This window comes from Channa argus, chromosome 3 (assembly GCF_033026475.1).
Source record: "Channa argus isolate prfri chromosome 3, Channa argus male v1.0, whole genome shotgun sequence".
NCBI lineage: Eukaryota > Metazoa > Chordata > Actinopteri > Anabantiformes > Channidae > Channa > Channa argus.
Window position 1 is genome coordinate 19,269,776 of NC_090199.1, and position 12,578 is coordinate 19,282,353.

A 12,578-nucleotide genomic window follows, 5' to 3' on the forward strand; every position below is an offset into this window, starting at 1 on the left:
ATTTGCAATAACAGACGGTAATCCATTTGACTTTTTACTGGAAGTTGACAACTCCCACAGTGGACTTTCCCTTATAGCTTTAATAATATGAAATGTCAACACCAGACTTTTTTTCTTGCACACTGTGTGTCTTTAGTCCCATTTTGATGTTTAAATAATTTGTGTTAACATGATGTGACAGATATGAAGTATGAATTGTTACAAAACAAAAGACTCATGTAAGGAATATAGACAACAAAACTCTTTCTTTTTCTTCAACAGTCCAAGACCGTCACATTGTCTTAGACACACATGGTATCTGCTGCATCAGTCCCGACACCCTTGTAGGCTGTTCACACCATAATATCACATAAAAGTCACCTGGAACCAATGAGTGAGATAAGACATCTTCACTGATGTAAGGGTGATGTGGTTAAATCGCAACCTTTCATTAGCCTCTAGCTCATCTACAGGCTAATAACACTGTCTATAAAAAACATTCAACCCACTTGGATATTTTCACGTTTTATTGTTTTTACAACATTGAATCAAGTTGGATTTAATTTGGCTTAGTTTGCCTTTTTATTTTGCAGCACTCATGGTGTCAGTCATAAGCCATTCAAGTTCTAGGAATATACCTGTCATTAAATGATATTTTTGCTAGAAGATGTATTAACTTTGCCAAAAACATTTTACTGCCTTGTAACTACTGACCAATAACACTGTCGAGTGTTCCTGAAACCACCATCATGGATCATTGTCAGGGAGCGACATAACATCAGCTTTAGTGCTCGCCTTTGCCTAATTTTATATCTTTGTATCTCCCAAATGGCAGCATTATTGACCCATCTTCATCCTCCAAAATACATATAGCTGTCTGAATTTTTGTAGCTTCATCCGGGGAGCGGTGTAAGGGGAGGTATTCATGCAGACACTGCTAATCTAGTGCTTAGGCAGAGACATCGCTGTCTTTGGGATTAAAACACTGGATAATGGATTGCAAGTGTTCAAAACTAGTTTGTTCTCATATCTTGTTTTTATTTAGTTTGGAAAATGAACAAGTCTGTACTGCAGTTCTATAGAGTTTCTTTGTTTTGTTTGTTCTTCAGGGCTCTGGTCAAGTCACAAGATTAAAAACTTTCAACAGATTGACATACAAACATACTGGAAGTTCATAAATGGACCTCCATTTGGGTTCCCAGTAGCCCAAAAGCAAGACTTCTGCAAGCTGGCCAATCAGAAGAAAGTGGACTTTGTGAGAGAGGGGTCCTCAAAGACACAGGAGCTGACATGAACCATTTTAATGACGTGACAAGAAGAGGCTTGTCACGTACATATTTATATGGTAAATAAGCTTTAAAGAAAACTGAAACAATCCAACAACAACATTATTTCACTAAAGCCCTGAATAAAATTTAAGCACTAATTTGGGCATAATGAGACCTTTTTTAAGGACTGTAATATAAATACACCTGTATAAGGAAGGTCCAGTTACTGGTGAAGGAAAGAAGTCTTTTTCAGGGGATGGATGCAAGAAATGTAACTGAGTTCCGCTTGCAGTGCAGCTAGATCCATCTGTGTAGCTTGACAGATGAGCAAATTGGGAGACACCATGCCACCAACATTTATAATGGAAACATCTTTATTTTGTGAGTGATCACCATTACTTTATTATTTTTAGTCTTTCAAAATGTCAGAAACACATGAGATGAATTTAATCAAATACAACCTCTGTTTTACAGCTTATTCTTACAGATTGTTATTACTCACACTGCAGTAATCCACATCTAGTCAGTATACATGATGTTTAATTTTGTGTAAAGTTATGCAGGCCTTGCAGGGTTTGTGGTGGCAGAGGGAAAAGCATCACACATTTCAATTTCTGATGGAAGGGTTTTGGACCTTAATGTATACGTCATCTTTCCTGGTTCTAAAAGCAGGGAAAAGAAAGACAGATGTAGTACAAAATTATATATATTAACTAGCTGCATGGAAACATGGGCTATATTAAAGCATCTGTAAGCCATCTGACAGACTGCAAAAGCAAATGAATATTAGTTGTAAGTTTTGCTTAAACTTAATTTAAGTGATGCAAGTCACCCCTTTCCCAAAACTATAAACTATTTTAGGTACACGTTTTGCAAATACTTATGGTACTAAAATATATCTTTTCTGTTGAAAGATACACACTGTTCAGTCTTGACCAAAATGGTGTGAACTAGATTTGCCGAGTTAACCACAACTCACCCTCAAAGCACTCTGGGATGGGAAGCGTTCCATCATTACAGGTACTGGCCACAGGGTAGCCACAACTCTCAGTTTTGTTCAGACAGTAGAAAACAACAGGTTCCCTGTGGAGGACTCTGTTGGGTTTCAGGTCTTCAATCCAGATTTTCTTGGCATTGTAGAAGATACGGCCTCTTTTGATCCCAACTGTGCAGGGAGCTGGGTGAAGAAACAAAACCGTTAAAGCATGTGAATTTCCATGCTCACATTTGGATGAAAGCAGATTGAGAGGAATTTGAATGATCCACTGTTTGACCACTGTTTAACTAAATGCAAAAAAGAAATACACAAATGGAACACCCTATCTTTAGTGGTCTGATTTTTCCATGGCTTACCTCTGCAGACTGGTTTGGAAGACCAGTTTCCTGTGTTTTGGCAGCTTATCTCAGCCTCACCTTCCAGAACATAGTGCTCATTGCATGCATATTGAACCTTCTCCTTGTAGCCATGTTGTCTCATCACAGCAAAGGTGATGAAGCCATTTTCTATAGCAGCTGGAATGGGGCAGCTCACTTCTAGATTGATTAAAACAGGTAAAAAAAGCACTGTTTATTAGTTTTCAAAGGCTGTAAAACTGGTAAATCCTATGGTTTCTTTGATTATGGCCCATAACTAATGATCGGAGGAAAAATAGTTGAAAGGGGAAAAGATGGTACCTCGACACTCTGGGGGCTCGGTTGCACTTCCATCAGCCATGCACGATCCCCTTTCATAACTTGGTGCTTTGGGTGGGCTACACTCGTAAGTCCAGCTTTGGCCATACATAGTGGTGGTTCCAGTAAGTGGCTTATCATGGACAATTCTTCCATCTTTAGGTGGCTTGGGCAGAGGACAATTCACAGCTGTGGGGAAAAAAGTACTTTAGCGATATAGTCACACTGACATAACTCTGGAAACCTTTCATTCTTTTGGTCTTCAGAATGCAGAAATACTCCAAATTGTAATAAAGCAAATACAGTGAAGCAAATCCAAGTGCATCCATTAGTAATCACATGAATAATGGAGAGGATGTTGTGTTTGTTCTCCACTGAACACTGACAGTCTTTTACTAGTTAAACTACTCATTTTTTCCTCCAATACCTTTGCAGAGAGGTGCTGGATTGTTCCAGGTACCGTCGTGTAAACACCTGCTTTCACTGGGCCCTTGCAAGACATACCTGGCAAACAAAAGTGTACACCTGAAATTTAATGCTGTAAATACACAACTTGAAATGACGTGTTTGGAAATGGAAAGTGAGTTTTTTTTTGTGCCATTCAGTTTTACCCATCATCACATGTGAAATTTAGCACACTCTTGAATGGAGCTTCGGTCTTTCCCATTGCTAAAGGCTGCAGAGCTCTAGGGATCGGGCACATCTTAGCTAGAAAAATATAAGATAATCCAGTAGTGAAAACACTGAATCCACTTGTCACCATGCACACATAATCATGTGTATTGAGAATAGGAGTTTGCCTTAAGAAAACATTAATTACAGATTGCGTCTTAGTAATTACCTTTTCAAAGTAGCACAATGCTCCTTATGAACAGTGGGATTTGACAATAAATTAGCTAAAATGTCATGTCTATAATGGCTACATTTGTCCCACACTTTAAAGGACACCTTCACTGATTTTGAACTTGTGTAGTACATAATGTAGTAGTATAGTACAATTGCCATTTAAGTTCCCTCTGACTTACATCCCTACATCGAAATATCGCTCTACTTCTAGCTGAAAAATGCCTCCAGATGACAACACTTGGAAAGTCTTAACTCACGAGAACATGCCAGGTTTGACTGTGTCCATTCTCCTGTGGCAGTGCATGATATCCGTTGAGGGGTTGCTGTGGAAGGCAAGTATCCCTGTCCACATGTGATGGTCACCTCTTCTCCAACCTCATACACACGTTTTAGGTTTGAGTCGTCAATCCCATTGGTCAAAGGCGGGCGACCACATACTGCATTCAAAACATAATTCAATAAATGTGAAGGGGGCAGGAGTCTCACCTACATTAGCATGTGACAGCTTATCATGCAACAGTCATGCAACATAATATATTTAATGTGACACCATCAACCATAAGCACGGGGTGCATGATGTAAAAAAAAAATTATTCTTGCATGCTAGCACATTACCAATAAGCAAACTATCATACTAAAATACAAACAAACCACTTATTCTGTTCCATTTTACCTTTCACTGACGTTACAGCTGTGTACAATACTACATGGCAGAGAAGCAAGAAAGCCAAACGTGAAGCCATCATTTTGGGAGTGAAGTCTTTGCAGTATCTCCTGCATCTAAATGGGAAGGAGTCCAATATAAAGGCTGCTGGTAATCAGGTCCCTGATATTCTGCTCCAATCAGATGCCAGTGTAAGGACTTATTGATTGAGCACAAAGGTCTTAAATCCTGCATGTTTACCTTGAGTTGATCAATAACTTTTGATTTGGTACAAGAATATGAGGCCTTGGAGCTTGAGGGTCCTGCACAGTATCTTAGCTGTTCCTATGACTGTACTCTCCTGGATAGAAATGTTTTTCCTGGAATCTGCTGTAGCCACTCTCCCAATTTGTTGGTTTAAATATGGTGGCAAGAACCTAAGAACCACTTCTTCTCATAATGCACTCTGGTACAACTCCACTAACTACTTTGTTCTGCGACCTGCAAAACCATAATCACAAAAATTATAAAGATCAACAGCTTTCGGCTTATCCCTTCAGGGGTCGCCACAGCAGAACATGTATGGGTTTTTGCTCACCGGATGCCCTTCCTGTCGCAGCCCTCCTATTGTATCCGGGCTCACGGCCTGGCACCAGGCTGGCCCTTTGTGGCTGGGGCCATACCTGGTTGGGTGGGATTCGATCCCATGACCTTCCACATCCTAACCCAATGCTCCACCACTGAGTCACCAGAGCCCCTTTTAATCACAAAAATTATGCAATATCTAATTGGGTTAAATGACTTGTAATGCTGTGTGTCCTTCACAGGTGGCTTCAACTAGTCAGATAAGCTGCATTATTTGAATGAAATACATGTAAAGTGTAATAGCTCTTTAATATTTCAGGGCTTTTAGTGAGCTTGGCAGTGAATTTGGTTTTGCAAACATCTCTTTCACATAAGATATATTGAAATGGCCAAGCTGCTCTGATGGTCAGTGACCCCATGGGAATGGGTAAACTTTCTCAAGTGAGAAGAGCTGGTGACCCCTCTATAGCTGAAATTCTAAATAGAAAATAATGTATTAATGATCATTTGGGCAATTAATGTGTTTATTAAATAATAACTGGACCACAGGGCTGATAAGGTGTCATATATGGTTATATAAGTTATTACCAAAGACTATGCTGTAGGCATAAAATAAAAGTAAATGTTCTGCTACTTTCAGCAATAAATAATGAGAGTGTATGGAACCTGTACACTGTGTATTTCATTCAGCCTGTTTGTAACATGTAAAGTATACTTATATTTCTAGTTATATCTTACTTTAACACAGAGGTGAGCTGGTCATGTATTCAGAAATGAGCTTTATTCAGTCATAAAATAATCCAGATAATAGCAGCTTATTCTTACAGACTTGTGTGTGAGTGCGTGAGTATTTGCAAATGTGCAATGCGCTTTTGTTCCACACGATGACGCCTCCCTCCCACATTCCTGCACCGGGACCTGTGCCACCTCCCTCCTACAGCGGGTCCTATTTCGTCACATCAGCCAGAGGAAGCCGGGCGAAGCAGCGACAAGTTACACACAGTACATTAACACAATGAGGAAGTTAGTGTTATAAATAAAATGGGCGTTTGCACGGTGGAACTCTACTGTACACCTGCTACTTTATTTATACCTTGTTAAAACTAATACCAGCATCCTGGCAACATCAACAATTATATCTCTATAAAAGTCAGTGTTGTTGATTTGTGTTGCGTAATGCTGTGAGCTGTTTCAAATACTGGGTGCTTCACTGCCTCAAAAAAAGAGGACAAAAACACAACACAGCTGTAAAACAATTTTCAGTGTAATAATTTTCATCAAGTTAAAATGTATAACTTTTAGTCGCATTACTTTAAATAGGTATTGACTACCTAGGATTTAGTATGGCTGTAAATTACACTGAGCTAAAAGTTGTACTAGGCTTTGCGTGAGTAATGTATGATTAATACTAACACAGTACTATTATACGGCAGGCTTGTTAATAACTTATTTTCAAATTAAACTAAATGCTTCATGTGCAGGCTGTACATTTGCTGGTTTAGACTAATCCATGCATTAAAATGGAAAAAATTGTTTTGGGACAAGTTGACAATAAATTAGCCAAATATTTTAGTCCTCCAGGTCCCCATGTTTTCTTACTATTTTTTTATTTTATTTTTTGTTGTAGGAAGGTATTCACTGGCTTAATTCCAATATTTGTAGACTATCTGTTTCCAGATGAGCCCTGAGGTAAATGTGGGAACAAGTGTGTAATAATGAGTGCATTAAAAACAACCTAAACAAAAACCAGAGATGGATTGTCATCATTTCATCTGAAACTGTAGTCACACACCAGTAAATTAAAACAATATTGGACTTTTTTTCATCGCATCTATTCAACTAACATCAATCTAACACAACTTAAAAGTAGAAAATGTCCCAGGATGAATGAACGAAATCATTGGAAAGGGAATGAGGAGCAGGTGTTCAATGTGCCCAGAAGAAACACACCTCTGCCTCTGAACGTGTAGTATGACGTATTAAATGCTGTTTACTTCACGTGCATTTGCTGATAAAGCAGCAGTTTAATGGAAATGTATTGTTTTACAGGTTTAATCAGACTGTGTTATAGAAAACTACGAGGGATAAATATGTGAACTTTTGTATGTGTTCCACCAAAACCTCTTTATGCGTGAACAAAAAGAGGCTTTTACTTTGAAGCTGGAGCCGGATGCAGTACGTGCGTAAACGTGGCTAGCTTGGCAGTGTGTGAAGCTGTCAGAGGAGCAGCCCAGTGGTGTGGACAGGCAGGGGAAGCCCTCAGACATCGAGCACGGTGTCTGCTCCGCACGGACTGAGACACACTTCACCACAGCAGAGCAAAGCTGTAGCGCCGACCGCTTTGTGAGGGGACATGGCTGATGTGAGTTTAAACGAGTCGTCCACCGTGGACGTAGCGAACAGGTTCGCTCGTAAAGGTGCTTTGAGGCAAAAAAACGTCCACGAAATCAAGAATCATAAATTCATAGCCAGGTTCTTCAAGCAGCCGACTTTCTGCAGCCACTGCACCGATTTCATCTGGTAAGCTTTCCCTCTCCCACCTCCACCTCCCCCCGACTCTTGCCTGTTGCATATTGGATAACTTCACTCTACTTCAGGCTAACTTTCATTTTTCTGCAGCCTTCTACACTTTTGAGTCACAGGACATGGGCGCCCACAGGTCTTCAGCATTTCTCGCTAGTTGATTTTCCTCCAGGGAATCCCAGTTTGTCGAGATTTAGTCCGGACAGTCCCGAATGGGAGGAGTTATGTGGCTGTTTATGTCATTAATGGAGCGTTGAACACAATGAATGTTTTCAGGAGAGGGACTGAAACTTTTCTCAGTCAGGCTTTAGTTTTTCCTCTCTGATTCAGACTGACTGTGATTTCACAGACAGTGTTGAATTTGGAGAATTTCCACTGAGAACGAGTCATACTGGAGCAGTAATTCCCACGGTTGTCTTCCGGCCCCAGAAAATCGCAGATTCCCCTGTGTGAGAAAGGTACATACAAAGAAGTGAACACCTGTCAGTAACCTGCTGATTAAAGTCCACTTTTCGTCTTGTATTCCACGATTAACATATGGCTGCTGTGCAGATACTGAGCTTTGACCTGGTTAAAGTCTTTGGATGACTAATAGGTTCCCCTTCCTGCCACTTAGCTCAACGATTTGAGCCTTCCACTAAAAACTACTGGCTTGAATTAAGGAGCTGGAACTTCAGCTGCTTTTCCAGCAGTGACTCAGATGACGAAAATGTGTACAGTATGGAAACTATGAGAAAACATATGTTTATGAATTTTGTATTTAAACATGTTAGAGTAGCTTATTTAGCTCACTGTCCACCTGTTCCCCCCAGAGATTTCTGTTAAGGCTGCATTTATTGTACATGTGTGTGTGTGTATATATACATGCCAGCTTCTTTGTGTGGGAGAAGTAAACTTGCAGACACTTTGGTAGAAGTGTGCCCACGTCTACAGTCCTCTGCTGTGGAGCAGGTGGGAGTGGGATGTCAGACCCTTTATATCTGGTGACTAATGACCTTTGACGATTTGAACTCATGACGCCAAGTTCTGAAACTTAGTGGGAAACAACTTGCTGCTTTTCTTTGTTTAGAGCCTTTTCATTCAGGCTTTGTTGTGTAATCAGTTTGACTTTCATTACTTTTCAGTGTTTCACTCTGCTTTTATCTTCAGTTTGAGTTGTACAGGTGGTGAACAAGAACAAGTAACATGTTCTTTATCAGATTTTACTTTGCATATCATACCTATTATAAAATATATTAAACTCACATTAATTCTAAAAATTATATGAATACTCTAAATCTGTACTGTTTATGTACCTGCTATCATCACTTTTTATATTAAAATTGTTTCCCATTTGACAACCCTCCATTTGACAGTGTGGGCAAATGCATGGGGACACCTGAACATTACACCCATATGTAATGGTCCAACACCTCAAAAAAGCATGGGTGTTAAACTGCTGCTAAAAATGCCTGCAGATTTTGGAACCAGCCACAAAAGCATTAGTGCGGTCAGACACTGATGGTGGCTGATGAGGCCTGGCTCACACTTCATCCCAAAGGTGTGTGATGGAGTTATGGTCAGAGTTCCACTATAATGCCATGCTCAGAAAACCACTAATGCAGCTTTGTACAGGGAACAGGAAGAGTGTTTCCTGCACAGTTGTTATTTTCTAAAACATCACTGTGTACCATAACATCAACATTTCACTTTTATGTCCAAATATGTTTTAGCATTGTTTGTTTGGTTGGGGAGAAATGATGATCCATGCCACCAGCTAAATGTAAAAACATCCTGTATCTAGAATAAATGAATGTATCTATGTGTGGATAAGTGGTTGGATGTGACTGACAGAGTGTACATCTATTTAATTCAGCCTTATTTGTTTTCACAGGGGGTTTGGAAAACAAGGATTCCAGTGCCAAGGTAAAACAAAATTGACTAAAACCTGAGTCATTCACGTATTATGAGCTCTGTGTGCATGTCTGTGTGTGTACAGTGCCTTAGGTATAAAACGATAGTTCTTATTTGACAAGTTTGCTTTTCTGTCTTAGACCATGCATAAGTTTTCACATTTAAGCTACATTTTTTCTACTTTTTCCTCGCATGTTTGACACTTTTGAGACACCAGCTCCAGTTCTTTCATGTAGCAAATCTGACAAAATTGTGGCTGTCGTAAGGAGAGATTCATGACAGGGTTATTATGAACGAACGCACCACCTCAATCTGCAGGGCATATTCATCATACTTACTGTATCCAAATGTGTGTGACCTTAATTTTCAATGCACCAACACTATTTCCATCCTGCTCATGATTTGTTTGCTATTTTGCAAACATGACATTATTTGTTTACGCACAGTTAGGGTAGTTTTATTTTTGTCATAACGCATCTAAATCATGTGGCCCGAAGAAAATGTGGTAATAATGTCTTTATTAATTTTAGAACATTGCAAGTTTTGCAGCATAGAACTAGAAATGGATTAGCTGTGTGTTTCTGCCCAACATTTCTTTGAAAATCTCTCTCTCTGTGTTAGATTAGATTTAAAATTATTATCATAGTGATAACTGGACATTAAAAAAGACTTGGCTTATGATTGTAAAAACAAGCCTGTTGGTGGAAATCAGTTGAAATCAGCAAAAAGGATGTAAAAGAACAGCGCTGGCCATTCATGTTCAAGCTAAAGACAAAGTGACTTTACAGAACAGGTGGGACAAAAAGTGAAAAAGCAGACGAAAGAGAAATAAATAACAAGCACAAAGCACACAGGTATGGTCATCCTCCAAATCACCCACCTCACTTTGAAGGCGGATTTCCTATTAGCCCACCATTTTGAGTTTCAGCATGCTGTTATTCTCTCAGAATTCCTCGTCTAATGTGGAAACTTAGGGCTTTGCCAAGGTCTGACTCTGACTGCGAGTGTCCAGGTAACAGTGCAGATTCTGCTTCACTCAGTTATAGCTACTTTTATTCTGTTTTATTTTATCTATTAAGAGTCGGTCCTCTGTACATACTGTACTGTCTGTGTGACTTTGAAATTGCCCTGGACGTTTTTCTGTTTCTGTGCATAGACCAAAGTGAAAGTTTCTTTTTTGATTTCTAAATACACTGAAGTAAGTGTACTTAGTAGTGGAAAAAATGCAGAAAAAGGTAAACACATAAAAAGGTTATGTGTAGCCCTGAAGTCTAAGACATGTGCAGAGTGCATTTATTTCCTCATAAAACATTTGCAAACCAATATTTAAATATTTCAAATCCTGCATTGTTCACTTTCCTGTTTGCTTGCCTGCAGTTTCCTTCTTTGCTGCCTTTGTTGGTGTGTTGTTAATTTTAATGTTACAGCCCGGATTTATGGCAGGACTGGAATATTATGAAGTTCTTATGTGTAGATGCTTTGCTTACAAACAAAATGGAGACCCACTCATTAAAAACATTTTTCTCTACAGCACTACTGGTGGTCAAAAACGCCACAAGGTACCTTTAAAATCAGTTCTCCCACATTTTACATTGATCTAAAATTAAAGGTTAGGTCATGAAGAATTAGACTAACCAATATTGATTGTGTGATCTGAGGCAAGTGTGACAATAACACAAAAACCCCATTAAGAACTTGCTTGAAAGTGCTCTCTATGGATTATAGAGTTGTTAAACAGAAGTCAGCATCTCTCTGATGGAGAGTTAAAGATAAACACTCTGCTATGCAAGGGTTTGATCTCACTGATTTAGAAGCTCTCCTCTTAAGAGTGTCAGCGTGAATAAAAGATACAGAGGTCTTTACTAAAGCATTACTTACTTCACATATGGAAGCAGGCATATTAACCCATGTCTGCATGTAAATCCATCAACAACCCAACACCCACTCTTCTCCTGTGATCTCCTCTCACAGAGGTGAGATGCAGCATGTTTTCAGGCTGCAAGAATTTGCTCCTGCTTGGGTGCAACCAGGCTCGGTAATGAGTCAGTCTGAGGTGTCAGAGTGTTGACAGCTTAACATGTTTTTGCATAACCTGACATTATTGTCAGCGTGTCCGCCAACCCCCCTCCTTTGCTTTCACAGCAAGTTGTCATTTTCATCCCGCCTCATTAGTGCCGCCACAGCGTATGGTTAAGGAGAGTATACATGAAATAATTATTAAACACCGCAGCAGTAGAGCATGAAAGGGATTATCGTACACAAATGGTGCTCTGGCTCTTCTGACTGCACCATTAAACTACTGACCACTGCATCTTATTCCATCATAAATCCATGCCTGAACATGTTGAATAAATCATGTCTGCCTTATTGAGAAGAGGGTGATTGGTTACACTACAGCTATTCAAAGAGAGAAAGGTCCCCACTTTATAATATGTGTTTAGCCATCAATTATTCAACTTCAGCTTCTATAATATAAGGGTCAAGTCCTCCAGCTGAGGCGGCAAGCCTCTCAGTCACTACTTGAAAATGACAAAGTGATGAACTGGAGTGTGGCATTTCTGTAACAAGACTGACATTTAATTTTCAGTCCTGCAAATGTCCCCTTTCTAAGAATAGGTCGGGCTGCATGCTATTATGTCACAAGTATTGGTTATAGTGTCGAATAGTTTGAAGTTGAAGTGATGTATTCAGTTTTTAATGCATATTTCTTAGATCATTTAATGTGTTTATGTTTATGTAATTAATGTTGGAATTAGATCTGTAAAAACATACAAGGACCGGACACGTTTGGTCGTTGGTAAATATGTAATACTGCAGATGGAGCTGAAACAGAAAATAGAAAACTTTATTTGTATTCCCAACAATTAAAAGTCAAATTTTAAGTAAACATTTAGTGCCAACACCTTATCGGATGCAATGTTTTGCAAGGTTAAATTAAAGTGTTTGGTTTTTGAGCTGTTTATTTTTTGAAACAACAATCAGTTTGCAACATGGGAGTGACAAATGACAGCGGTGACTAGTAGAAAACAAATGGCAAATGAGTGCGAACAAATCCTAGTTGTGCATTCAGTTTAGTAATACTGTACATTTCACCACATTGTCAAGAAATGTTGAAGATTGTGAACATTATCACTAAGCAACCCTATTGTTTATCGTATTGAACATGAACC

The 12,578-nt window shown here is 39.2% G+C and overlaps 2 protein-coding genes across 4 annotated transcripts in view; one reads left to right on the forward strand and one right to left on the reverse strand.

The window, feature by feature from the left end:
• Positions 1 to 1,603: 1,603 nt before the first annotated feature.
• LOC137123615 (beta-2-glycoprotein 1-like) lies at positions 1,604 to 4,596 on the reverse strand. The gene is made up of 8 exons (XM_067497642.1): positions 4,438 to 4,596; positions 4,022 to 4,201; positions 3,530 to 3,626; positions 3,346 to 3,422; positions 2,922 to 3,107; positions 2,601 to 2,780; positions 2,227 to 2,424; positions 1,604 to 1,909 (listed from the first exon to the last, which is right to left on the reverse strand). Exons 1-8 carry the CDS (start codon positions 4,508 to 4,510, stop codon positions 1,803 to 1,805), a joined length of 1,098 nt encoding a protein of 365 aa, XP_067353743.1. The 5' UTR covers positions 4,511 to 4,596; the 3' UTR covers positions 1,604 to 1,802.
• Positions 4,597 to 7,207: 2,611 nt separating this feature from the next.
• prkcaa (protein kinase C, alpha, a) overlaps positions 7,208 to 12,578 on the forward strand; it is a 109,171-nt gene continuing 103,800 nt past the window's right edge. Inside the window, exons 1-2 of one of the 3 annotated variants that reach the window (XM_067497641.1) lie at positions 7,208 to 7,512; positions 9,389 to 9,420. In XM_067497641.1, the coding sequence (XP_067353742.1) occupies positions 7,346 to 7,512; positions 9,389 to 9,420 (199 nt within the window). In that variant the 5' untranslated portion in view covers positions 7,208 to 7,345. The remainder of the gene's footprint in view (positions 7,513 to 9,388; positions 9,421 to 12,578) is intronic. The other 2 variants (XM_067497639.1, XM_067497640.1) reach the window with 2 other exon arrangements.

Excerpts from the sequence above, each read along its gene's own strand:
- LOC137123615 (XM_067497642.1), bottom strand. The coding sequence starts at position 4,510 with ATGATGGCTTCACGTTTGGCTTTCTTGCTTCTCTGCCATGTAGTATTG. Across the intron at positions 3,423-3,529 it reads AATTTCACATGTGATGATGG|GTATGTCTTGCAAGGGCCCA; the intron begins GTAAAACTGAAT and ends TTTGTTTGCCAG. Across the intron at positions 3,108-3,345 it reads TCCAGCACCTCTCTGCAAAG|CTGTGAATTGTCCTCTGCCC; the intron begins GTATTGGAGGAA and ends TTTTCCCCACAG.